The 26,713-nt window shown below is 39.4% G+C and overlaps 1 protein-coding gene across 1 annotated transcript in view; it reads right to left on the bottom strand.

Moving 5' to 3' along the window:
- foxj3 (forkhead box J3) overlaps window positions 1-26,713 on the bottom strand; it is a 75,007-nt gene that overhangs the window by 33,226 nt on the left and 15,068 nt on the right. The window contains exon 2 of the mRNA XM_053866991.1: window positions 12,526-13,011. Within this exon, the coding sequence (XP_053722966.1) occupies window positions 12,526-12,846 (321 nt within the window). The 5' untranslated portion in view covers window positions 12,847-13,011. The remainder of the gene's footprint in view (window positions 1-12,525; window positions 13,012-26,713) is intronic.

Below are 26,713 nucleotides of genomic sequence, written 5' to 3'. Positions count from 1 at the left end.
TTACAGGCATCAGATTGTTAAATTACACTTTCATTTAGCGCACGGTATAGTGTGTGTCCCAATTTAAATAGAGGTGGAGATGAAGAAAAGATTACAAAAACGCATTGCACAGCTTATTTGACTCTGAAGTTCACATGCAGAAATATAAGACAAATGCATCCAATAACCCCAAATATCTTATTATGTCGAGACGAATATGTTAAAATACAATGCATTTTTTATGATGATAGGAAATGATATAATTTAAGCATGGATAAGGTTTCATGCCCAGGACAAATCCTATACTAACCCAGAGATACTAAAACATATCTCATTTATAATATGAAATGAAAAGCACACTAAAAGGATTATATTCACGTTATATACAGTGTATTCTTCATGCTCATTCAATAGGAGAATTGTGATTAACATGTACAATCTGGTAGATTTTATCATTCAATCATGAAACGGCATGTTCAATTTAAAGAAAGTGTGTCAAATTAATGCAAAGTGCATGCACTTGCTGACCCATTAATAAAACATTGCAGTGGCCCTAAGAGGCCACACACCCTGACCTTCCGCACAGCCACATTAATGATCTAATTCAGAAGCAATTAACTGGAGCAGAGAGGCTGTGGCCTTGTGGCTGCTGCAGACCAGGCTGTAGAGCTGAGAGACAGAGCTGGTGATATTATAACTCGGATAACATACCGAGACAGGGGCGCATCGGTACGCATATTTAATTATATTGGATTGGAAGCTAATCTATTTGGTGAACATTATTGGCAGCCTGACACTCCTGTGACTATTCTCATGATCAGAATCAGATCAACAGAATTGAAAATCAAATGTGTTGGGTAGCAGCAGCAAATCCAGGGGCCGTAACTCTGTCCCAGAACAATATGTCCTCAAGCTTGAGGTTCACAGACTCAAAATCTAAATAAACTGTTAATGGTGCAACTGGTTTTGACAAATGGAATCTAAAATAGATGTATAAATACTAGATTTATTGAATGGCGCTGCTCGATAATGGATGTACAGGGTGTGACATTGACAAATGAGCACTGGCAGAGCTGATATTCACATGTCACATCTGTGGGCAGCATGACCGGCGATTAGACGACGCTGTATGCAAGAAGCCGTGTGTGTCGATACGGAGCATTGGAGGGTAGCGTGGCCAGTTCTGGCATATCATCCATCACCAGTGCTAGTCTGATGCCAAGGCTGTGTCGTGGCCCCCTTCTCAAAAGCTGCTGACCCATCTGAGAACGCACCAGCCTGTTGATAAAATATCTTTGACGTGAAACATGACCTCAAAATTAAGACACCCCATTCAGCATCCTCACTGATAAATGCCAGACAGCAGTATTACAAAACTGCCTTTTTTTTAAATGAAAATAAATGGACGATTCTCAGGAGTCATGACCAGAGCGAAGCCAACCCAAACAGGACTGGGGTTTAACAATTACCAGAGATTAGAAAGCTGCTCTCTCAATAATTACATGTATAATTCCGCCAGATGCCATTCATCAAGTCCGTCAGTCAAGAAAATCTCAAGTCAGATTGGAATGACCTGAAGTGCTGATGTCAGACAGCTGGGCTGAGTGCAGAACGGCTGCTGGTGAAGCTATCTTGAAGGTTTATCTCGCCACAGCGTCAGACCTTTGACCATATCAGCGATCTCAGGTTGCCGAGGACTTTTGAAAAGATCCCTCGCCAGCCTCCGCTAATTAGTCCGGCAGCGTTTTTCTCTTTCATTTCCAAAAAGGAAACGCTGTGCACCAGCTTCAGTGTTGGCAGATAAATTATCAGCGAGCTTCAGAAAAACCACCACTGGGAATGCAGACAACCTTAATTATGAATATTAATAATTATGTTTAAGAACAGATGAGGAAAAATAAATGCAGTTTGGACAAAGACAGTAAGGATAATGCTAATTAACAAATCACACTTTGTTTTTATTTCTCGCGAAATGTTCATCTGCCGAGACAGTCCTAGTCAGTAATCTTTGGGGTTGCACACCACTGATGAATTTACTGTGGCAGATCAAGAGTTAAGGCCGAATGCAGGGGATGAGCTCTATTTATAGCGAGCAACATTCATCAGCTTCCCCCTTGTCCCCCTTCTTGTCGCCTCGTCGGGGCTAAAAGCAATGCTCATCGAAGGGGCAATGTTTTAAAAGGCAATATATAGTGAGCCCAGTCAGACTAAAAAACACATTCTAGTCAATTCATGTTCAGCTTTCAGGCATCAGGATTGTTAAATTACACTTTCGTTTAGTGCATGGTAAATGTGTGTCCCAATTTAAATAGATATAAAGATATTTCAAAAACTCATTGCACAGCTTATTTGACTCTGAAGTTCGCGTGCAGAAAAAAAAAGACAAATGCATCCAATAACCCCAAATAGCTTATAACGTCGAGACAAATATGTTGTGGAGCAGCGCAAACGTTAAGCAACAGAAATTAAATCTTAGAACAGCATGTTAACACAGTAAGACCTAAGAAAAGCACAATCAAAATTAATAGGGGATGCAAAAAAACAAACCCACACTTGGATGTTAAATTGCACAATATACTACATAAACAAATAAAAGTAGCATCAATAACATTCCAACTGGTGTACAAGACAGTAGTGGTGCCTCCAATTGCTTTTAAGCAGCAACACATCACTTCTACAATTCACTTTACCAGCTTCATGCTGACAAGATTGTATTTAGAATAGTGTCTGTCTGTGCAGTAAAGACGGAGGGAGCCTTTCAAAATGTGTGAAAGCAGTTCGCTACAATTGCATTACACTGATTAAGTCACTACATGGGATTAGAGGTGGTGGTTTCATATCTATTCTTGTCACCTAGTTTCCCATGCCTTTAGTGAGAGATAACTTTGTTACACTAATAGCAACTGAAGAGATATCAGTATATTTGTCAGCTATTACAATACTGTGGTCCAAGTCATAACTATATATGAGGGGTTAGGAGGGACAAGACTTTGGGATGGGTATAACCAGGCCTGGATAACACAGAGAGGGAAGTGTGCTGAAGCAATTGCTTACCATAGTTCGCAGCTTTTATAACAGGCAGCCAGATCCCATCCAACTGGGCAAAACAGCAGATGGGAGGGTGCTGTTCAGGGTTAATGAATGTTTAAAACTGATAAGAGGAGCAATATATATGCGGGGGATGAACGGCGAGGCCTTGGCCACGACAACCAAAGTGGCAGATGAAGTTTTAAGAGCAGCATAAGCCAACCTCTCTAGTCAGGCCTGCAGGTCACAAGAGGAAGCATTCCTAGCCTCGAGCCTTCATGCTGCACACCGCAGTCAGCACTTCACCCAGCAGAGTGTGGGGACAGAAGCTCTTGCCAGAAAGAATTGGTGCCAAGGCCTGCCAGCCTGTACTCCCCGCCTACTCTGAGGGCCAAAGCGTGAGCGGTTGGGTACCGGTGGGTGGGTGCAAGGTGAGGATTGTGGGCGGGTGGCCAGGCTGGAGCTTCCTGATACGGAAACCCGCCTAACAGCAGGATCAAGCTGGCTATCGAGTGATTCACTACCTCTCCCACAAAGTGATAAAGTCAGTGCCTGTCCAGAATGGAGCCACTGCTGCTGCTTTTACAGTTCACAAGGATTCCAGGAACAGAAACTGTTTAACAGGTGCTCAAATGAATCCTGTACTCCTATAACTGCGTTTACAGAAAATCATTACTATCCGATCTGTGAGGATTTGCACTGCCATATCTGATTTTTACACAATGAGAATAATTATCAGACGCTTAAAAGAAACTGTGTGAGTGGTAACAAATAAAACATATACGTAAATAAGTATGCTGTGGAAAAAAGCCACACAAATGCACGTAATTTCCTCCCTGTGTTCAACTATACAGAGCAAGTCACTCATGAAGTGGTAAGGTTGAATGAGAAAAACCTTAGACATCAGAAAGTGAGCCTTTCCAGAAATCACACCCCTTTACATTAACAATTGCCTTTATATTACAACAATTTTTTCAACGATGCTCTGCTTTAATCCCTTTTGTAGGCACACTTTCACCAACATGTCTAAGCAGTTGTAGACCATGTATTTCCACATTTTGGGACAAAAGATACAGAAAAATCAGTCTTAAAATGTCGCATTTTTTGGAATGAGAATGAATAACAATATATACAAGTCCTTACAAAGAATAAGAATAAGTCAGGTGTTTTCTGTCAAGTAAAACATCCCAGCTATGAGACAATGACTGTCTTTATCTTTTTGTCTTTAATTTGCTTTAAGTTTTTGTCACTGCTGCTCCCCCACCATTGGAAGAATGAAGGCTATGTCATCTAATCTAATATGACCAACAATAACTAACAATTACAAAAATAATCAATACAAAATGACAAGACAACAGGTGTATAAGCAGGATATGTCCTTCCTGCTCCTCCTCGCTCCATGACAGAATGTCAAAAACGGGCGTGTCCTCCTCTTCGAGTTGATAGAACAAAGCATTCGCCTGTTCAATGTTCATTACACGCCTCATTCTGCAGTTGATCCAAAGCAAAACAAAGTATTCTCTCGCTGTGTCTCACCACTCCTTTGGTCTCATGACGTTATTCTCTCTACAGTGATTGGCCAGTTACCCGGGGAAAAAAAATCCTGCGATAATTTCCCATGAGATTTTCAAGTGTGATTACATTACAAGGGAAAGGTAGCCAAAGTGAACCTTAAGTTTCATTTTGCAAAACGGCAATATTTATATATACAACCACATCTTATATCTCCACTTTTACACAATTATATATTTAAAAAAACAGGGTGCGGTTTCGCTTTCGCTCTTTTGAAAATAGTTGAAACAGTCGCTGCCGGGTGACGTAAGTGGCACGTATCGACTCTTAATAGATGACATGCAAGGAGAGGCGAGCATCCGTGTTGTCCAAGAAGGTTTAAGAATGTATTTTGGAACCATGAAGTTCAGAATATAATGTAAAGCACAATTGGGGGAAAAATGGCCCCCCAATTTAGCAAAAACTGGATTTGACATGCAATTCAATCTTTGATAAGGGTACGAATCTTTATAGTCCCACAGTTGGGAAGATTTGACAATTGTAAAGTTTGCATTGCAAATAATTAAGTGAAATCTGTTCTAATCTCAGAAGAAAAGAACCACCATCTAGAGACCACGTCTCACTGTAGTAACTGCTCACAATACCAGCTCCTTGCAACCCAACATCACAACACTCAAACCAATATCTCAACATTCAACCGCTGACTGACAGCTGGGCAGTAATGGAATTTTTTTTTTTTTTTCAATTCTTGATCACTAGACAAATCAATGGTTGGTACTTCAAGCATGAATAAAACATCTTCCCTAGTTACATTATCAGTTTACCATGGATGAAAGCACAGCACGGTGGAATACACAGTGTGAAGACAGTGTAAATAATCCATATTTCAGTGATGCTCGCATGTTAACTTTGCTCCTGAAAGGCACCTAAAACAACGATCCAGTTTGGAATTTAATTGATGGTCCTTCACATGGAGAACACAGTTGTGGTTGTTAAAACACGATTTTGACTGGTTTGGTTGAACACAGATCTGTTGCAGTGCATGCAACAACCTTGCATATAACAGGATGTACAGGAAGTGATAGTTGCCAAGTACTGTGGGCACCCTGCTTGCCAGTCTATGATGTCTTCTGACCTGTATTCTCAAGGCTGTGGTCATGTTATCTACTGTACCACATGCTCTGGAAAGCATCACATCGTTTTTATTTGTGCATCTACATATTATAAGTACAGACCGAACCAGACATTGCAATATAACACTGATAATCAGTGATGATTTCAATTTACTTGAAGCATAGAGCAATTGTGCCAATTTTTTTGGCCCCATTGTGACACAGACAAAGGCCCGTAAACTGCTGCATTCTGAGATGATTTTTGGTTAAATCAGATTGGTTCTCGATAGGACTTCAACTAACAATTATTATGAGAGCCAACTAGTCAACTACTTTAAAGATTGAGTCAGTATACAGCATGTACAGGTCTGATTCTAGTCGCCTAAATAGAATACAATAAGTTAAAATGAAAAAGTCAAATGTTGTTTTGAAACTTTATATTTCAATTTCAATTGCTTAAAATGTGGTGTGAACACCATCTGTCCTTCGATGTGTCCTTTGCGAAATGGTGCCAAACTTTCAACGTTTTGGGTTGCGATGAGTCCCAATGACTAGATGAGCATGGTCAAGTCAAGGTCTACATGTTGCTGTTTCGATTCCCATCGTTTTATTTTCCCGCCAACCTCTCCAATCCAAGACAATTTATATCCCGTGATGCAAAAAATCTTCAGTGTTACGTCAAGAAGTCATGAAATCAGGAGTAAAACATTTCATTTCAAGCAGAGTGAAAGTTGAGCGATTTTTTTTTTCCAACCTTATATCTTAAGTCAGTTTTGCATTTTGTTTTCAAAGGTTGCTACCTTAGTAGCAGTAGTATCTGGATGCTGGATACAATTATCAAAATGAGATGAAGGTCTTTAATAAGAAAGATGAAGATAATTACTGAAGGAACTTCTAGTACAGAGAAATACACTCCAGGAACTTTTCAACAGACCTATTTGAGTGCAACTGACACAGCTGGTGTCGCGGGGTGAGGAGTTGTGAGTCGGTCAAAAATGCCCCGGTGAAAATACATTGTATTAAACACCGACTTAATTCGAGCACAAAAAAAAAGATTAAATTTTGCACAGCCTTGTCACAATATGATGGAAGCTAAATTTATTTTAATCATCCCCATTTGCCCCTCCCAGCTCCATGATTTTTATCAGACTGATGTAGCCAAATCATATTTGAAAACTAGGGAAGCAAAAAAATTGGTCATCACCAGACCGTGGAGTGACCCGGGGAGACGGTGCTGTCACCGCTGAAGTGGTGCAGCAGGTCATCAGGCTTTTTACCATGGCGCTTCCGTGCATGGCGGTGAAATTTTCTGCTGTCTACATTTTTAGTCTTCAAATCGCATCAATTTAGTATTAATTCAGAAATAATATGATTAACAGTATGAAGTAGAATTATACCTATAAACCTATCAAATTCATGTAAAGGGAACGTTCAAAGCAATTCTATACTGTATGTATATATAACCGTGCCTCTCCAAAAGTAAGTGTTTGAAGAGTTCAGACCACTTTAATTCTTGGGTAACGATCTTTGAGGATAAAATGTCTGGCACTTAAGCAATTTTTACACGGGTAGATTTCAGGACCAGGGCTTGAGGTGCGAGATATGGCTCATACCTGACCAATTTTATTTAAATGTGCAACGGGAGAATGGATTTTATGTGTGGTCGCGAGTCACAAATCGGGAGCTGCAACATTATCTCTAGAGTAAATAATATCCTGGAGGAGCAAGAGCTACCCGAAAATCTGAAAAATAGAAAACTGCTCCGGGCTTTTATTATTAAGCCTCAGATCCAATAGGAAGTTGAACCTTTGATCTGTTTAGGCTAGTGTGAATTTGCATTTTATAATGAGATCAAAGTGAGGTCCAAGGCTGCTTAGTTCTGTGCCTCATGTCTGCACACTGGACCGTTTACAGAGCAGGTCTGAGAGTAGCAGCATCAACTCAATGCTTTGGAATTCAGCAAGAGATGCACATGTGTAGGAATCAAAACATAAACACGCTGTTGTAAATTATGACAGCTCAATTAGGAAGAAGTATTTCAAATTTAAAAAATCTGAAAGAGCACCGGCCATCAGAAACTGTCGATCCTAGTGCCGTCGACTGTATGTATGGCCAGTTTGGCTGCAGAAGGTATCAATCCAGCTCAAACTATGTCTATAAACTGTACGGACAGCCCCCCATTAGTGCAAAAAGTAAAGATGTAGAAAAATGTTTTTAAGTGCATTGCATGCGGTTGCTCTCTTTTTTTTTCTTCTTGAAGTCTTGCACAGTAATGAGACCAGTAATGAGTCCCCAGAAGAATGGAAAGTCTTTAAAAGAGAATGAAATTCCGCAGGAGGTTGCTCCCAGGGTGAGGAAATATTTTTAAATCATACTGGCAACTGAAAATGCTATTAGTTCTCTGTGTGTGTTAGACATGCTTCGCCTGTGTGTACAGTAAGAATAACATAATGCAGCAGAAGTAAATACATTCTTGGCACTATAAAAACAATGTCTGCAGTATATTATCAAGTGTTTTTATTAGACTTACTAGTTAATCCCAGGATTTATGAAATCCTTGAACAATTTGAGTAATCCAAATATTACAAGAGCTTTAAAATTGAGTTCTAATTCAATATTTGTAGTTTTTTCTGAAGTATTACTGCCTGCTTATAATAGCTCTAGCATACAGATGCAAACACCAGAGACGTTAATAAGTTCACAAACAATCAATCTGCTCATATCTTCATACTCTGTTGAAGGTACTTACATCTGTCATTTTTTATACTCCGTAGTAACCAATGTTTTTATTCATTTGCATATATTTTGTCAGATAAAAATGATTATCCAAATCTTCATAATGGGCTTCTCTTTTCAAGTTCTTCTTTCTTTTGTGTAGGATGTCAGTTTACTTCTTTCAGTTGGATGGAGTTTAGAGGCGTTCAAAATTGGCTCAAATCAGAGTGAACATTTTATCAACAAGTTTGACATATTATCAGCATTCAATACAGAATTGTGAGATGATATAGCCCACGAGTTTATACCATGGCTCCCTCATTCCCGCTACATGGATGTGTTAAATGACTTGGCATGACTTAGTACACTTTTAATCTGGAATCTGTGAGTTTGGAAGTGTATGGAGAATTTATTTTAATTGACGCCATATAACTAACAAGAACAGACAATATTAGTTTAACAGCACTACACTGTGGAGAATTTTTCTTCACATCTTTCTTTGACTGTTTCTATATATTTTTCCTATTCAACAAGAAAAAATATTTTGGAGGCAATTTTGAAACGTATTCAATACGAGGGAACGGAAGACAACCAATGAGGTTCTTGGATGAGATAAATGAAGGCATAAAGAGGAAACAGGGTTCCCAGCAGAAAATCCATTAGTCAAGGTGGAGACCAGCCGGGGGATTGAGGGGCAAAGGGGACCCCCACCTGCTGTGTCTGTGTGACAAGGGGGTTGTATATAACCCTGTGTTTGTAACATCACAGGGTGTGTTCTGTCATTTTTATTTTCGGGTTAAATGTGGGCATGAGATAATGGGGATTGAGCACTAGGGCTGTGTATTGCCAGGTATCTTGTGATACGCTGTGTATCCCCATGCATGGAGTTGTGACACGATACATGGTGATATATTGCCATACTGTAAGTTCAACAATATATTGTAATAGGAACCACAATTTAAAGGGAAAAAACAGTTAATACAGTACATTATGTGTTTGAAAAGAAGTGTATTTTTTTGACGTAATCCCATTAAAAAAAAAAAAAAACAAAAAAAAAAAAAACGTTATATATATATATATATATATATATATATATATATATATATATATATATATATAGCTGCAGTGCATTTACTTACCAAACACCAGTAATACAATATGGGATTTGGTAAACGGGCAAAAGGACAAAATAGTAATTGTGAAGGAAATGAAAGCTGCAAGCAAAGACATACATACTGCTTTAAAATAAATGCTCCAGCTTCGTTATTTCAGAAATATCCAAAAGCCATCTGGCACATTAACAGCACCAAGCCTGTGATACAAAGAGCACAAACACACAGACGCGTTGGTTATATGAGCCACTGAATCACATATACAGCTTTGAAAAACCTGCAAAATATGAATCACTGAGCCCTAAGGGAACTGAGGGAAGTGTCAAGAAATTCACCATCTAATTGCTTACTCATGTATTCACATCACATATTCACATCACTAACCAAGGTGGCTTTCATTTTTTTTTTTTTTTTTTTTTTACCTTGGTGAATTATCTGGGTTTTTCTATTCGTATCTTTTTAAACGTGACACCTAATGGACATCTATTCAGCTGATGGAATAACGCAGGTCTCATCTTGCTGCACAGATTGCATTATCATACGGAACAGAAGGGTGTGTGTTTGATGAGTCCCAAATTCCTGTAACTGACGTCTCTAGGGAAAAGAGGATAGATGACAAGTGCCGACCTACATTCAGCCCCATGTTTGCCTCCAATTAATTACAAAAATTTATCTCATTCTTAACTATACCGTAGACAGATCACAGGACAGTAAAAGTGACGCAATAGTGAACTTGACACTTTCAGCTGCGTCATATTTTGGATAGCTTAAAAGCTAACCTGGACAATACTATTAGTTTCATTTGAGATCTTGACTGAAAGAGCAACTTCTGAGATATTAAAAATTCTCAAACTGCAAAAACATTGTGAAACAAATGGAGCTAATTCAAATGATAAGGGCACGGCACGAGTACTACTCCCTGATAATATATTGAACTACAAAATTGTTGCAACCAATGAGAGCAGCCACTAATGTCCCGGTTACCTCTGCTGTACATACTCAAGGTAAGAGTAATGTTTTGCGTGGCATATTTGTTTGCAGTGACTTCCAAGAATGATTTATAACACCCAAAACAAAAATCATGAACTGATCATTTAAGTTAAGTACATTTAGTGCATTATTTATTGCAAAACCAAAAAAATGCTTCTGTGAGAAACAATGAAGTGGGGCTGCACCAATCGATAGGACGGCCAATTTATCGGCATCAATATGGGCATTTATGATATCATCATGATCAGCTGATCAAAAATTATTATTTTTTAAAAATGCCATTTATATTGATTCATGATGACCAATGTCATTGTTAGGTATGCTCCGAGTATTTGCATTTGAGCACTCACCGATACTGAGTATAGTTACAAAGTTTTTTGTTTTTTTTTAATACATTTCCATACATATCCATATACATACATTCCTCAGGATGTTTAGCACATGGGTGACGGTAGACTGCAGTACACAATTGTCATCAACTGACATTCAAAAACCGTGGATATCGGTGGCCAATCTATGAGTACAAATACTGGAGCTCACTTACAATGTCATGAATAAATAACAAAAGACAAAATAATCTCCTCCTATTACAGTCATGTATCACAGCTGGGCTCACAACTAAAATATGTTAACAGACTTAAGTAACTGCTACTGGAAGCTGGATTTTTTTTTTTACACCTCAATAGGTTTCCATGACTAACTCAAACAATAGACAGCCAGAGAAGCTTGGACGCAGACTTCTGTATCTGAAGATTCCACAGATAATTAACTAACCATCAGTCAGTTACACTTTAGATTTAACTAATCCCTGAACGGGTGCTGCTTGTTTCGTGATTGCGTTCAGGCTTCCCATCTAATGCACATTAACAGTGGAGGATGTAAAAATCGACTTTCCAGTTGCATGATTTAAGGTGCTGAAGTGAGAAGCAGCAAAAATAAGAATCCATTGCTGAAAATGGGGTAAATATCACTCAAGTAACACGGAACTTGTCGTGAATGTCAATGTGCAAGAGATGAAAAGAAATCTCAAACAAGCAATTTCCTTTCCAAAGCCATAGCACAAAAGGCGGAATCGAACCAACAAGGCTTGTCTTTTTTATCTATTCTTTTATTAACGCCCAAACACACACATGGACAATACATATTCTAGATCTTGTCACCCCAGGAAATGGGCTTCATGCATCTTGTCTGAGTGCAATAAAGCAGTGCCTACAATTCTATTTCCAATAAACGTTGACTGATTGGAAAACTCATTCTAATATCAATTTCCATCTGGTCCCTTTAAAAGGCAATCAACATGGCTGCATCTCTGTATATCACAGGCTCCTTGAGTTGATGACACAGCACTGCCTTCTACCAGTATAATGGCCTTCTCCTATCAAGGCATCTACAATGAATAATACCACCCATGAATGGGCCATTTAGTCTGTGCTCTCACAGATAGGGGCCACATCCCTGAATATTAATCTGGCTTTTACACTTCATACAGCTCTCTCAGGGCCACAGACTATTTTTCACTCAGCTGCCTAAGGTACCTGGGTGCATCTGGCACCATACTTGTTCCTCGATCTTAGAAACATGTAATATCTGGAAATTTAAAACAGCAGTAACCATAAATTAAATATGAATACCTCAATGTGTATGAAGTCATTTGATGATGACATAAGGTAAGTATTTGAAATCATACAAATTGGGTGATGTTCAATCCCTCTTGGTCACATGACTGCAGCAACCCATTAGCATCAGTTTACAGGCTCCAACCACACACTGAACCAGGCACAAATCAAACACCACGATCCACACTGGCACCGACATTCTATTGTCAATGATGAACTTAATGTTAAAGTATCTTAACCTTGCTTGGCTTAAAAAGGGCTTGCCACATCTCCCTGTTCTACAAGTAAGGTTGTGGTGATGCACTCAAACAATTGCATGTGTCGAAGTCTGTATCAGTCAAGCAACTTCTCCAAACTGAAATTTCAAGTCAATACTAATAAAATGTCTTCATAAAAGACTTCATAACCACTACGCAACCATAATTCATGGCTACACCAGCAACAGTGATGGTTGTTTCTTACCTTCCATCCGCTGCCTGCCTCTCTATAATAGGGAAAATTATCACAGATCCACTGGTAGATCTCACTCAGAGTCATCTTCTTCTTTGGCGAGCTGTTGATAGCAAATGTGATGAGGCTGGCGTAGCTGTAGGGTGGTTTGCCATCTTTATGCTGCTGCACCTCCTCTTGGTCTAATGTGGTGTTAGGATCCAGAATGCTACTCTTCTTGACCATACCCGGCCCGTGGGTATTCTGGGGATCAGTTTTCCGGATGGCCGCCTGCATGGTTAGCTGCGGGAGCCAATCCATGGAGGTCAGGCTGCTTTCCAGCTCCGACGTCATGGTGACGACAGGCTGGGGAAGAACGTTCAGTGACGGTTGTTTGGGTTGAAGCTTTCCAAATGATGGAGATTAAACCAGATGAAGAAGGAACGGTGGAGACTTCCCAGGACAAATCACTTCTAACTCAGTTCATGGAATCCACATAGTGATTTCTTTGGCTGAACTCTGTGGAAACAAAACAAACAAGAATTTATTATTCTAATTGAATTATTTTGGAGAAAAAAAAACAGCAGCAAGGAACATTAAAGCGAGGTTCAACTGCAGAGAATTTTGGGAAATTAGATAAAAACAACACTAAGAACTGGTCTTACTTGATTCATCAGGGCATCAAGATTAGTTATGAGTCTATTACTCTCAGAGGTCCTCTGCCTCAATATCATTGTACTTTTGGTCCAATTCATTTAAGACCTACAAACTGCCAACTTTCAGGCTCATTCAGGTTCTACTCTTTCGGCTTGTGAAATGGGAATTGAGATTTGATCGGCAACGGAAAATGGTAGCAGTGAAGTGACCACGGAGAAGGCTTGAGACAGTGAATAATTATTTTAAATCACATACAGCAAAGTTACAGAGGAACAAGTGGACAGAAAATACGGTGCCCTCAAATCGACCTGTCTAAAGTGGGAAAAAAGTGACGTCCACTTGTTGAAACAAGGCAATATGATGACACCCACAAGCCCTACAGGCTACCTCAGTTCATGGTAGAGCCTTATTCCTAATCCTGCAACACAAAATGTAATGCTTAAGAATCTTTCCACTTTTTTTACCCTACATTTTGTCAGTCGCTGTTTCACAGCAGAAAAAAAATACTATATCATACTATATTCTTTTTCTATAGAATTTTCTCCGTGCAAGTTGGTTGTCTTCTAGAGTGGAGCATGACATGCTTTCACTGTTATTGCGTGTCATGCATCCTGTTGTGAGTTTGAGACACACTAAAACAACAAAAAAAAAGTTTAACAAACACGCAAAATAAATAATAACTCATCAAAACTACAGCCAGTGACAGCAGCTTGAATCATTTAAGCTGACAAACAAACTGCTGAAGATTGAAAACTCTGTATGCACGGCATTATTATGATCTCTGTACAAGAGATCACAAGACCAGCAGTCTCTCCAGCACTTGCTGCTCTGAGCGCTGACTCATTGCTTGGAGTCCATCTGCACAGAGGGAGAGAGAAAGAGTAAATGCCAGGCAATTGTTTTCACAACTGCCAGCCAAATGAGGGGAAAGGCTCAGGAGGAATTCCGACTCTCTTGAGAGTAGTAAACCCCCTCTTCTTTTTTTCCCCTGCCTTCCAGGGTGTATGCCGCCTTCCCATCTTGCCCTAAAACTGAGGCTCTGCCATAAACACGCCACTCAGTGTCATCTTGCAAACTGTCCTCAGCCCCAAGCATGTCTGCGGTGCTGTGAAGTCTGCAACAGCCAGTCGCTCTCAGTCCTTCCTGGCACACTGCCCTCCATGTTTTAAAATAGCGGGGCAAAGAAGAAAGGCTTAAAGATACAAATATAGGACATGTGTGCGGGAAATAAAATGGAGTACAATGACGCTGCAATATGGATAAGGGCGGGTAGAAAACAGGATAGAGAATTCTCTCCGTGTTGTGGGACTTTTCTCTTGTGTACTTGTAGATGTGCTTGCCCAAGCATGTGTGAGCTTGAGAGTATTCTTACAACTGTTGGACAGGGAATAAATACAGTCTTGACTGGCTCGATATGTCATCCCTTTCAAAAATAGTCTCTGAACATTGTAGAGCTAAAACTAAAAAAGGTCAGGCCGAAAATGCCCATACAGAGAGCACCCAAACGTGCACAAGCTGCAACATCAACGAGTAATGAAAACACGAAGAAGTTATGCAAGGTTTAAGATGAGTAACTAACCCATCTACTATGTATTCATATGAGACAAGAGCCATAAATATTACTTGAGAGAAGGGATCAATTCACCCCTGAAAATCAACTTGATTTTTTTATTCAGTGAACATTAGCGGAAGTAGCCAGGGTAAGAAGGGATCTGTGCTAAAGATGATATGTAAAAAAAATATGCCAGACAGCACTGCATATAGGGCTGATAGGACTAGGATTATGATAGGGCTAATATTACTATGGGTAATATGAGCTAAAATATTCTACCAATATGAGACTAACAATCCACCATGATTCACATTTCTCCATAAATCCTGTTCTGCTTCTTTTCAAGCACATAAGTAGTTCAGCATAGGCCGAGCATACGACATCTACAACTATTTCCAATGACACCAAAAGGTCTATATGTCATTCAGGATAAGTCACAAAATGAAAGCAGACAGAGGCTTCTGGTGGCTGCAGGAGGTGAGCTGGCAAAGGCAGCGGTTGATGAAAGGTCTGCTAGACAGAGATGCAAGATATTTGACCCACCACACTAATGATCCAGCTGCTGTATAATGTGCAAGGCCAAGTCAGTCTCTTAATTAGAGAAACCCGGTTGTGGCAGAAATGATAAAGCCCAACACATCTAGACAGCAAAAGTGGTAAGGAAGCAGCCCTGCTGCCTTCATTAGACTGCCAAGGGTTGGGGATAGCCAGAGCAAGGACGAGCCCCAGCCTGCAGCTCCATAAGGGTCACAAAAAGACAAAGTTCATGAGCAAGAAATGAGATGGGAATAGAGGAAGCTGAAGCAGCAGAAAAACGTGTGGAGGTTCGAACAACCCAAACCGTGTCAAGGGTACTACCATGCAATCAATTTAGCCTAGGAATTCAAAACGGTCCAACAGAAGATGAAATGAACATCTGCGCTCAATATTGCATGCATTAATGTCTTTATTTTTAAAGGCATGATGCCAGCAACATTTGAAATGACAGTGTTTGTGAATCATCTTCATTTACCAAGGTCATGACAGCAGCTATCAACATCTTCCCTACCAACAGGGTAATGACAGCGCATTACTGATTGTGTTTGGTGTCTTAGCTTGCTAACTCAGAAGCGGCTCAATCACACTGACAATTCCAATGAGGCAACACGCTGAGGAACAAGGGATTACTCAACACAACGCAGATTATGTCATCGACACTGTATTTGGCAAGTACATGCAGAAATCCAAATCGGCAAGTGCGTCACTAGATTGGTCTGTCTCATTCCATGGATTGCAAAACTGAAGCTTGTGGGTGCAGATCGATCAATCAACTAAACTATAGTTGATTGATCGATATATATATATATATATATATATATATACAATTTGAATGAATTTGGTACATTATTGAATCAAATGATGGACCCATAAATACATTTAAACAATAAAATATTGTTCATTTTGCGTCAGTTTGACAATAGCATAATAAATCACAAAGGTGGCTAATTCAAGTTTTTATTTAACCTTATTTAAACTAAAGCTCCTTTAAAATATTTGTCTTGAAATGAAACTTGCCCCCTGTCGCGGCCTCTTGGAATAATTTCAACAGACATTGAGTTTTAATACTGGTGCTTTTATTCCCTGTTTGCAACGTGAAAACTACAGAATAATCAGAGAAGCACATACATATTACATGACGCATTCATGCAATCTACATACTACAAACAATCGTACCTCGTTTTGCCTTCCAAGAGCGGTAAATAAAACAGTTGGCGTGGCTGCATTCCTTCGCTTGACACTCCAAAATCGTGACACAGTCAAGTGATTGATCAACATACATTTCTCTCTGTACATCAGGAACGTGTATTGAGTATCTCCGCATGAGCAGTCACGCATGCGCAGGAGTCACAGGATATTGTTCTGGCACCAAAGCAAATACAAAAGCATGACGAAATGTCGTTGCATAAAGTAAGAATGAAACTACAAAAAAAACAAAACAAAAACAATGCAAACTGCCTGCCATTACACCCCCCATAAGTCCAAGTAATGTATTTTCAGCTGATTCCTCCATGTTTGTTGTTGTTATCATCCTAGCTCCGACGGGTCTTGTGCAACTAAAAAATACAGCGATATTATGAATTTATCTTCCTTGTTTTATAAGACAAAGATGGTTAAATCAATAAAAAGTAATCATCATGATACTAATAATTTACATCTACAGAGCAAGAGGTCAAACAAAATTCACAACCATATACTTAAGCAAATAATGCGACCTTTACTTTTGTAAAAATCAAACTATATAACTCGACCACAAAATAATGCAGTGCCATTTCAAGAAAATGACGAAAACAATTATTTTGCAAGAATTATTTTGCAATAAAGCATGAGCGCAGTGACAAATGGGCAGGACGGAATTTCGCAAGACCTATGAGTTCAAGCACACTGTTAAAACAGAAAGCAGAAAGCTAAATAATTCAAGATGCGATTATACATTTGAAAATTCTACAAATATTAATGATAATAAGAAGCATTATAAAAAGGTTTCAATGCATAATTGAAGCACATCTAACCCCAACTCCCCACCTTTACGTGTAATTCACATTAACATGGGTCAAATGCTCTTGATGCAGCTGAAATCCACAGTGTTGTGGCACAACACATCTGTGTGTGCGCATGAACAACACCCTACATGGGAGAAGTACACTCTTGATACTCTGATGTGTCTGTCATCCCCGGCAGATGCGGTGAATGAGCGACAGAACCGAGTCAGATTATTCATATATTGGTGAACAGAAATACCAACGCAAAGATACATGAGAGTATATGATCAGTATATGATCGTTTGAAAATCTCTCTGGAAAAGAAGCATATTCGATGGGCGGGATTTATGCACATTTTCTAATTTAAACTTTCCAATCATAGAGAGTTTGGGGCAACCAGACATGTACTGATGTGTTCAATATGGGTTTCTATCTTAAAATTACAGCACCCTCAAATCTCAACAACTAAAATTGAGGATTCAAATCAGTATTTTTAACATCAGCAAGAGAGTCCAAGTATTGTTGCACAATACTTTTAAAAGGGTTGAGCAGACCAGTTTTATTGGTTTTTGGTTGGTTGGTTTTGACCTTCCTTTTTCCAAAACTTCTTATTCAGTCGCCATAGGAACAAGTTGTTTGGTGATATGAATGACTCAAATACAGATATTGGTGTGAGTCTGGTAAGCAACGCTAAATGGAAGATAAATGAGCATGGATTGGGATGGTACTGAAATGATGACAAAGCTCAGGCCAGTGTGGTAATTTTGCAACATATACATCCTCAAAAACTTGATACGGCTCTATAATTACGGATCACGACTTCATGAGAAACTTGGTATTCCCACTCATAATTATTATTCTTTGAAAGGTATTGCCTATACCCGTTTGCTATAAATCAGTCATGTTTAAAAGGTGTGTTAACCACTTAAGCAAACATTGACACTATGCCAATATCGCAAAAGATGAGCTCCCACTCAACCTATTTTATGTTAAGCTATGATTTCTATTTATGAAAAAAAGAAAAAAAAACCCTTCCCCTCTTCTACTATGAAACATACGTGTCTTTTAAATGATTACACATGTGTACTTAATACAGGTGTCTACAGTGATGTAACATCTGACCACAAATTACCTTTTTTTCTTCCAGGAATATACATCAGCATACTAAGAAGAACTTCCCCTCAAATACTTCAGCATTAGCGTCATTTCCTCCAGAGAAAGTAGTAGGCCATTCAGTGCGCACTTGCATGCATGCATGCACACACATTCAACCCCACCAGTAGTTGCAAGGCTCTTGATAGGTAACAGACCATTGATCTCACGAATCTTCAATTTCAACAATTCATTCATTTAAAAAACATCTATGGCTCTGCAACAATGAGATATAAATTAGGGAGTCCCCTGATGCATTTATTTGACGAAGATACTTTTTGAGTGAGGTTGGGAGTTTATTACGACAAGAATCCCTCTGTAATGTAACGGCAGGTTTTCAAAAAGGGCGGGCAATCATGAAGCACGCTCCCTCTGTTATCCCTGCAGACTTGGCACATGCACTCACAGCAATAACAACAAGGTCGCCTGGTAACAAGTGTCTCTCCTCTCAACCGAAACCTAGGTCATACCTTCCATATCAACGCCTGTATACAATGCGTGGGTGATGTTCTGTTTTGCTTGCGATTGCGAGGCAGGTAAGCGGGGAAGGGTGGGAATTTCGTCTCACCTGCCGATCCTTTAAAGAAAAACTCCTCACTTTTTCCAGCCCTTGAGGCAAAGGGTTTATGGTGTTATTTTTGAAAACCACAGATTCAAAAATAGCTGGCTGTTTGCATGTGAGGGCTGTAATCGTGAGGACAAAGTCTCATCTTAATTTAAAAAGAAAAAATAGCAAGGCAGAGGCAATAGCTTTTTAATGTCCGTCTTTCCTCTCAATTAACGGCTTAATGGTTCCGCTGAAACCCCCCGGAAAAAAAAATGGCATTAATAAGCTCATCCTTACTTCCTTTCTTAGGGATGTGTCAATTATTGCTTCAGTGCTCACACGGTGAGTGTATTGTTGATCATACAGCACCGGAGCGCCAACTGCAGCCTCGAAGCAGAATACAAAGCTTGACAAAATATGATATAGAGTCATTAGTATGTCACATCACACACTTAAAATTCAAGCAAGCAGACCCCACTGCTGTCATCTTAGAAAGAAAAGGAGAACACGCCACATGCCGCTTCCTTACTCCCTCAGTCCCACTTCGCCTGTGGTTGAACAAATCAAGTCCATAATTATTCTGTCAATCAATTGGAAGCGCTACCGTGGCTGTGGGGCAGCAAAACGCTGAGACGAGAGACTTGTCAACAAATCACAGCTAAATCCAGAGTCGCTTGTAACATAATGAACGGCATGAATGAATAACGAATTGTACTTATGAAAACATCCATGAGTACACAGACTGGAGTTGATGATTTCCAGGCTAATTTGAGGGGCAATCTCAAAAGGAGAACTACAATAAATGTATTAATGCTATAGAATTATAGTCAAGCTACTGGTGCTACTGACAAAGGTGGCTCTCTGATGGTTCACTTTTGGGTTATCAGATGTGAGTGGTCCCTTATTGCTTTGGTACATCAGTATAAATGTGCAGATACCAGCAGATTTGGCACCAAAGCCATTGAATGTATGTACGTAGAAATAGCAGTGTGTTCAGAATCGAAACTGTGACACGGTTGTGCAAACGTGCTGGACGCTGGTGATTTAACATAATTCAATTGCATCAGTCACCTGAGCTGCAGTGACCTTCATTAGACAAGTGTTCATTTCCTACTTCTCAGTTTCTTTGCATGTGTGACTTGCACACAAGAAAGACATTTGGAGTACATTAAAATTCTAATACAGCATTAAGATAACACCAAAGGCAGGGATATTTTGATATTTCTATGTGGCATGTTAACTATTTGTTAGCTAGTTGCAACTCAACAAAGTGGTAACAATGCAGAGCACAGTTGTGGTTCGGTTGCCTTTCGTACCTGGAACCATTGTGTAGGAGCCATGGAAACAAAGATATTTTTAATCAATACGTTGTATCACCAGTGCAACGGTGTACATTTACAAAGGTGATAGATTCATCCTCCTCTTATAATCCAGAGGGGGGTTGATTAAGTACATGGTGAATCGAAACCAAATCCAGCTGGTGTACAGACACACACAGAAGAAGAATGGGCGATGAGAGCAGAAGAGGATTGGATTGGATGAGGACATGCTGAGCTACTTTAGGTCGAGTCTAGCAGCAACAAAAGCCGATCCAAGTGTCCAGGCAGGATGAAACCATGCTCACAGTGAAATAAAAGGTCTCATTTGTTATGCAATCCTTACATCCACATAAGACCACACAATCAGGTAATTGAAAAAGCATTTTTGATGAATCACGACTGTGATCAGGAGGGTTTGTCCATATGCTACCAACAGCTTGCCTGGAAGCTGGCCTTTGTTTTGGCGGTAGACTGCCCGACACCAACAATTCGAACCCAATTACCCCAGTCCAACGGCCTCAAGGTCCATATTAACACAGCCCCTCAGGGAGGTTGACTCAGTGCCAGCCTGGCAGCCATCAAGACCCTGCTGCTGAATTACAAATAGACTACTCGTGTCACAAACACTTTAGCGACGCCCTTGAATGCCTATCCTCAGATCCATTTGCTATATCTTGTTTAATGTCAATGTTAAATATTGAGTGGCGGGAGGTGAGGTAAGTTCAGGTCAATCTGCTTCAGGTCAGCGTGACATTTTACAAAACAACCAGCTGCAGACAGTAGCTACTGAAATGATTGAATAAACCTTTTCAAAGCTAAACATTAAGAGGCAGGGATAACACGTAAAACATGACATGGTTGACGACAAGGTCGACTAATAATGTTATTAAACAGATGTTTCTAAAGACAGTTGACATTCAAATATTTAACCTTTATTTGGAGTTGGTATTTCATTTCATTTATCTTGGAAAGTTTTTTGAATCAAATAGTCTCAAGAAAGATAATCAAGAAATGAAACATAGCGGTTATTAAAATGAAAATGAAAATCTCACAGCCTCAGAAATCAATATATTTTCAATTAATGACATACATTTAGAGAGTACTACTGACTGAAGAACTAATGGAGATGAAGCTTCAAAGTCATCAATTACATTTTAGTACCACTTGACCCTAATTTCAAGCACAACTATAGATGCCTAAAATTATATTAGGGGTAAAACAGGAGCTCATGCTACAATTTTAATTGCAACAAGATTTGTTGTTGAAGTAAAACCCAGATCTTTTCACACACCTAGTGTGGAAAAAATGTGCTGATTGTGTTGGACAATTCACAGTAAGCTCTCTGTCTTGGATCAAAGTATGTTTTGCTCAACTGATTATGTGAACAGCAGCAAACTGTCCCAACTAAGAAAATAAATGGGGTCTTGAACAAGGCCTATAACAGTCCTGTGAGCCTACTGACCTGAGTTTCCCGAGCCATGAAAAGTATTCTCCTTTGCTATAAAATTAATCATGCAATTTAAAAAGTCCCTCACTGTGACCGCTCACGTCAACCTATAGTTTTATGTGTAGAAAGAAAGAAAGAGTGTTCAAATACTTTTCTTTTAAGCACCACATATGCATCATATTTAGTTTTAGTGTGTAGTGGAACATATCACCAGCAGCATTTGAATTTCAAGATTAGTATTCTTCCAATGATAATGAATTCCTGGGAGCTTGAGGGTAACTGCCTTTTATTGAACAGCTTTCAAGTAAAAAAAACAAAAAAAAACAACCAATAACCAGGTTTTCGTTGTTGTCAGTGTCTATACTTGTTCTCCACACAGGCTACGTTCCAGGTAATTTCAATTAATTTTGTTTCCAGGATACGATGTTGCTATTTACCTGGGCGTGTATGAAGAGAAAGATGACAGTTTGTTTCAGGTTGAAAAATGACCAAAAACAGCAAAATCTAAATAACAGCAGACAGTAGTGCCAAACAGTCAAAACTTGTTGCCGATTGCTTTTTAACAGGCCAAGCATGGAGGAAGAAGAATGGCTTTCTGAAGCCTCTGAAGTAGATAGTCGCGCCAATTCCTCTTGGCATTCTCACCCAGAGTAGTCGAGGCTACTTCACAGGCGGGTTGCTCCAAACATCTGTAAGAGCTTACTCCACTACTGAACAAGTAGGCATACACATTCTGACATGTCATTGAGGAGGCCAGAGGAGATCTTAGTAATCCTGGTCCAAATTTAATTTCCTGTAATCCCCAAGTTCAAGAAAGTGGATGTTTACTGAAATCTTACCAAAGTTCTAAATGACAACCAGGCAGCAGGAAAGACAGTAAACAGAAGGACTGATTTTGGACATTAATGGCAGTAGACAAACAAACATGAATGTATGAACACATGACTCGTGTGAAACCACCTGCTTCCCACCAAAAATGAGGTTGCATCATGCTGGAAACAGCCCCATAAGTACTAATTTAATGACCATAAGCTCCTTTCTAGAACACAACTTCAAGATTCAATTCTATCAAGGGGAGCTTCCCTTCTACAATATAAACCTAAAAATAGAGCCGAATGTGGAAATGTCAACACTGCAGTTAAGGTTTAGCAAGGATTAAGCATTAAAACACTCAGAGGCTGGAAGATAATAATAAGAGGAAGAAGAGAATACAAATTAGCAGGAGGAGAAAATAAATAAAGCAGAGAGTTTGTCCCTTGCTTAGACCTTTGCATGCATTCATTCTAAAATGTCACACTAAGTGCATTTAATAAAAAACACAAACAAGCTTTTTATTCCATTAGTAGTCCAATTTGCCTAATCCTCAGCCCACTTAAGTCCTGCAACAAGCAGAAGAGCGTTTTACAAATGGCTTTTAAAGGCAAGCCATGATATAAGAAAATGACACAATTGACAATCATGCTAATTAATATGGAGATATAGAAATCATTACAGAAGTAAAGACATAGGTTATGACTGTATGACTAACATTCTGTACCATGTCTTATAGTTGAGCACAACTTTAAGGTAAATTTTCTATAAAAATCAGTCCATTCAAGGTAAAATAACAGGAACCAAAAGATGTTGAAGTAAATTACGGCAAATCCAAAGGCTCCAAAGTCATCAAATCAAAGTTAATCAGAAAACCAGTAAAGCCATAGATGTACAAACACAAAGGCTTAAGTCAAGACACCGCCCAAATCAGGTTCCAAACACTGTACAGGTTCTATTGACATCCGTTGATATTTTCTATTGATAAAAGTATCTACCTGATGAAGGACTTGTCACCAGTTGTAACCGAGTTTGCAGCGACAGCAACAGCAAACAACTTAACCCTTGTCAAAAGAACCATTTGTGGTTATTCCAAAGCAAAACTTGCCATTTAAAAGCCATGTCTGGTTGCAAGCCACCATGACACCACTAATGCTTCCTGATGTCACATACTACGGGGGACTTCAACACAGTTAATGTGGCATGGATGAGTTAGATATTTAGCATATACCTTTTATCAAGGTATGTCTTGCTGATGCTAGGATACGGTAGTTGGGCAATGTTGGTTTTCAGACAGTGACTGGGAGAGAAAATCCTTGGCTGACTAATGAATGACTTATTTGAGAAGGAGAACTTCCTTTACTTCCAACGTTCCTGACATAACCCACTTGAATTCTTTGACTTTGTGCCGCTGCTGTCGAAGTCTCACCTTCTTCCTTCAGCTTTCGTTTCTCCACTATACATTCCAGAGTTCAGTTCTCCCTCCTCACCCTTCTCCTCCACCACCACACAGGCTGCGCTCATTACAGCGGATTTGCATGTCTGCTCCAGAGCAGCATGAGCAGAGATGAAACAGAACTCCCAGTGGCTGCCTCTGCAGAGCTTCACTCATCTGACAGAAAGAGCTCCACTTTGGGCCCTAGACACAACCAGCAAACAAATGCAGGCTTTTTAAAGGGAAACACACACCTAAATAGAGATATCCACAACCCCAAGCAGAATTTCGGCAAGATAATGCTTAGCTAGCATCCAGCACACACCTGTCCTACATGTGCATGAGGACTGGTGCAAAAGTAAGGGATATTCAGGCAACTTTTTCTTTTCATCTACTCCAAAAAAGAAGGAAAAAATAACCTCAATTTTTTTCTCTAGTTATTCATGGTAGTTGGGCTTTAAATTGATTTCACTCACATGACACAGCTGATGATCTTCAAGTAATAGCAGCAAATCACTAATCAATGGTTGCATACTTGGACTGCGTCTGCTGTGTTGCCTACTCTTTAGCTACTTAAATGACATCATCATTTTGTAATCGGTGAAAAAAAAAAAAGGCAATCTGGTTACAGTGCGGTATCATGAGTAATGTGAATGGTGTAAAAGCATCAAGGAATGTATTCTAATGTGATATATAATGAGAGTTCAACCACGTCTTCTCTCGTCGAACAGGTCAGGTGAAAGGCAACGGTGACAACACCAGGAAGCTGATCAACATGGTGTCATGTGCACAAGGGTGAAGAACATGCAGATTTGAGGTCAGCCTATGTGGACCATAAAGAGGGTGGAAAAGTTCTGGAAATCACCAAGACTGAAGTGAGTGGTCCCAGAACAACAACGCTTGTATAACATCCATTTAATACACCACCTCCTACTGTGTTTTTAGTCATCTTAGACCAAACTTGAATGAACGACATGAGCAACTTTCTAAAATAAAGAACAATAGGATGTGTAAATATACCACTTCAAAATTTAACCCACCTTTTTAAAACTCTTTTTTTTAAAACATCAAAAAGAAATGCAAAACATATTTTCAATTTGCTACTCTATGCTTGTCTTGTTCCACCAGTTCCAGAAAGAAGTTATAACACCTCTTAGTTAAAGCTGGTCAGCATTTGGTAAATGTCACATATCACTAGCATAAACAGTCAAACCAAAAGGAAAGAAAGTCTAGGTTCTTTTCTTGGTCGACTTCAAACGAGGTGTCTTTGTTCAAGATGACTCATTTGGGGAAAGCGGTGCACCATGTGGCACGCAACATGAGTCACAGTGAAAAAGAAGGGCAAAGTGATCCATACATGCAAGCAGCTGACCTGCAGTGCTCCCCACTGACCGCAGACCTCACATTTACAGGAGCAGTGCCAACAGCTAAAGGACTGCAAACTGTGAAAAGATCACCATCATTGAGAAAGTCCAATGTGTTTTACGTCAAGTCTTCATGTTGGAAACTTTAATTGCGTCATCGCCACATGGAAACTGTTGAGATTTAAAGACAGAATATTTCACTTCATGTTGTATAAAATGAGAGGAAATAAATTTAAACTAATTGTTTGAACAGAATTCTGACACTGTTATCCAGATTTAAATATAAAAATATGAAAAAAGATTCTGTGCATGGGTGTGTTTCAATGCATATTATAGCAATTAGTCATTTTTTACTGACTCAAATTCTGACATTTGGCTGCTGTAATAAAAAAAAAATAAAAATAAAAAAAAAAAAAATTGGGCACAGGAAGCTACCAGTTATTTATAACAGATCAAATGGTCCCTCTGAGTCATGCTTCAGTTTTTGAAAGTGTGAAGGAAAGTGGATAGATCTGACCGATCAGAGTACAGATTACATTTGAAAAATTAAATTAAACAACCATGGCAAGTAAAAAAAATAATGCAGCAACACCTTTGGTTTATAGAATAATGGAATGGCGTTGGTGATTAAATACGACTCCATTAAGGCGCCTTTTATGAATTTTATTATCTGAAGTCTGCATACAGCATATCTGCCTGTCTGATATAACAGTACGTCTACTTCACATAACTGACAGCAGACGCCACAATGAAAATTGTAGTATTGTCATTGGACAGAAATTAATTTTGTAGTATTTAACAGAACCAGGTGTTTCTTTACTCAGACATTTTATGTTCTTTAGTTTGACATCATAGGGCTGTGCAGTAGTAGTATTGCAATAAATTGCTACATTTTGATGTTGTCTTCCATGTTGGCCATGTGTATCGCACTGTATTCCATGGGTTCCAGGCCTAGTTATTAGTCACCAGGCCCAATGGACCAATGCCATCGAAAAACAGACAACGAGTAGAATCAAAAGGCAATTATTTTTAAGAAGCAGCTATTGGAGGAGAACAGCAACAAGAACTGTCCAATTATATTTTTGTCACCGTCCAGTATTCAATACGTTCAACACATCACATTTATTGGACAGAAAACAGCAGATATCAGGAAGCTACAATCTGTCAGAGCTCAGCTGGAGGTCAGGCCAGCTGTAAAACAAAAGTAGACTCATTTAAAGTCCCCATGTCACAGTGCATCCCAAACCCCCCACAGTACACCCTTGCAACCCCTCCAGCATTTAGCCTTTCAGACCAAACGTTGTTCTGCATTCTGCATCTTAATAAGACGAAGGGGGAACGGGAAGGGAAGTGAAGGCATGCCAGTCTTCGAGAGGAAGCTGAATAAATGACTGAACACACACCCTGGGGCAAGCATGC

Source organism: Synchiropus splendidus, chromosome 6 (assembly GCF_027744825.2).
Source record: "Synchiropus splendidus isolate RoL2022-P1 chromosome 6, RoL_Sspl_1.0, whole genome shotgun sequence".
Classification (NCBI taxonomy): Eukaryota; Metazoa; Chordata; class Actinopteri; order Syngnathiformes; family Callionymidae; genus Synchiropus; species Synchiropus splendidus.
The sequence above is the reverse complement of the archived record's forward strand: the minus strand, read 5'-3'. Positions and strand labels throughout refer to the sequence as shown.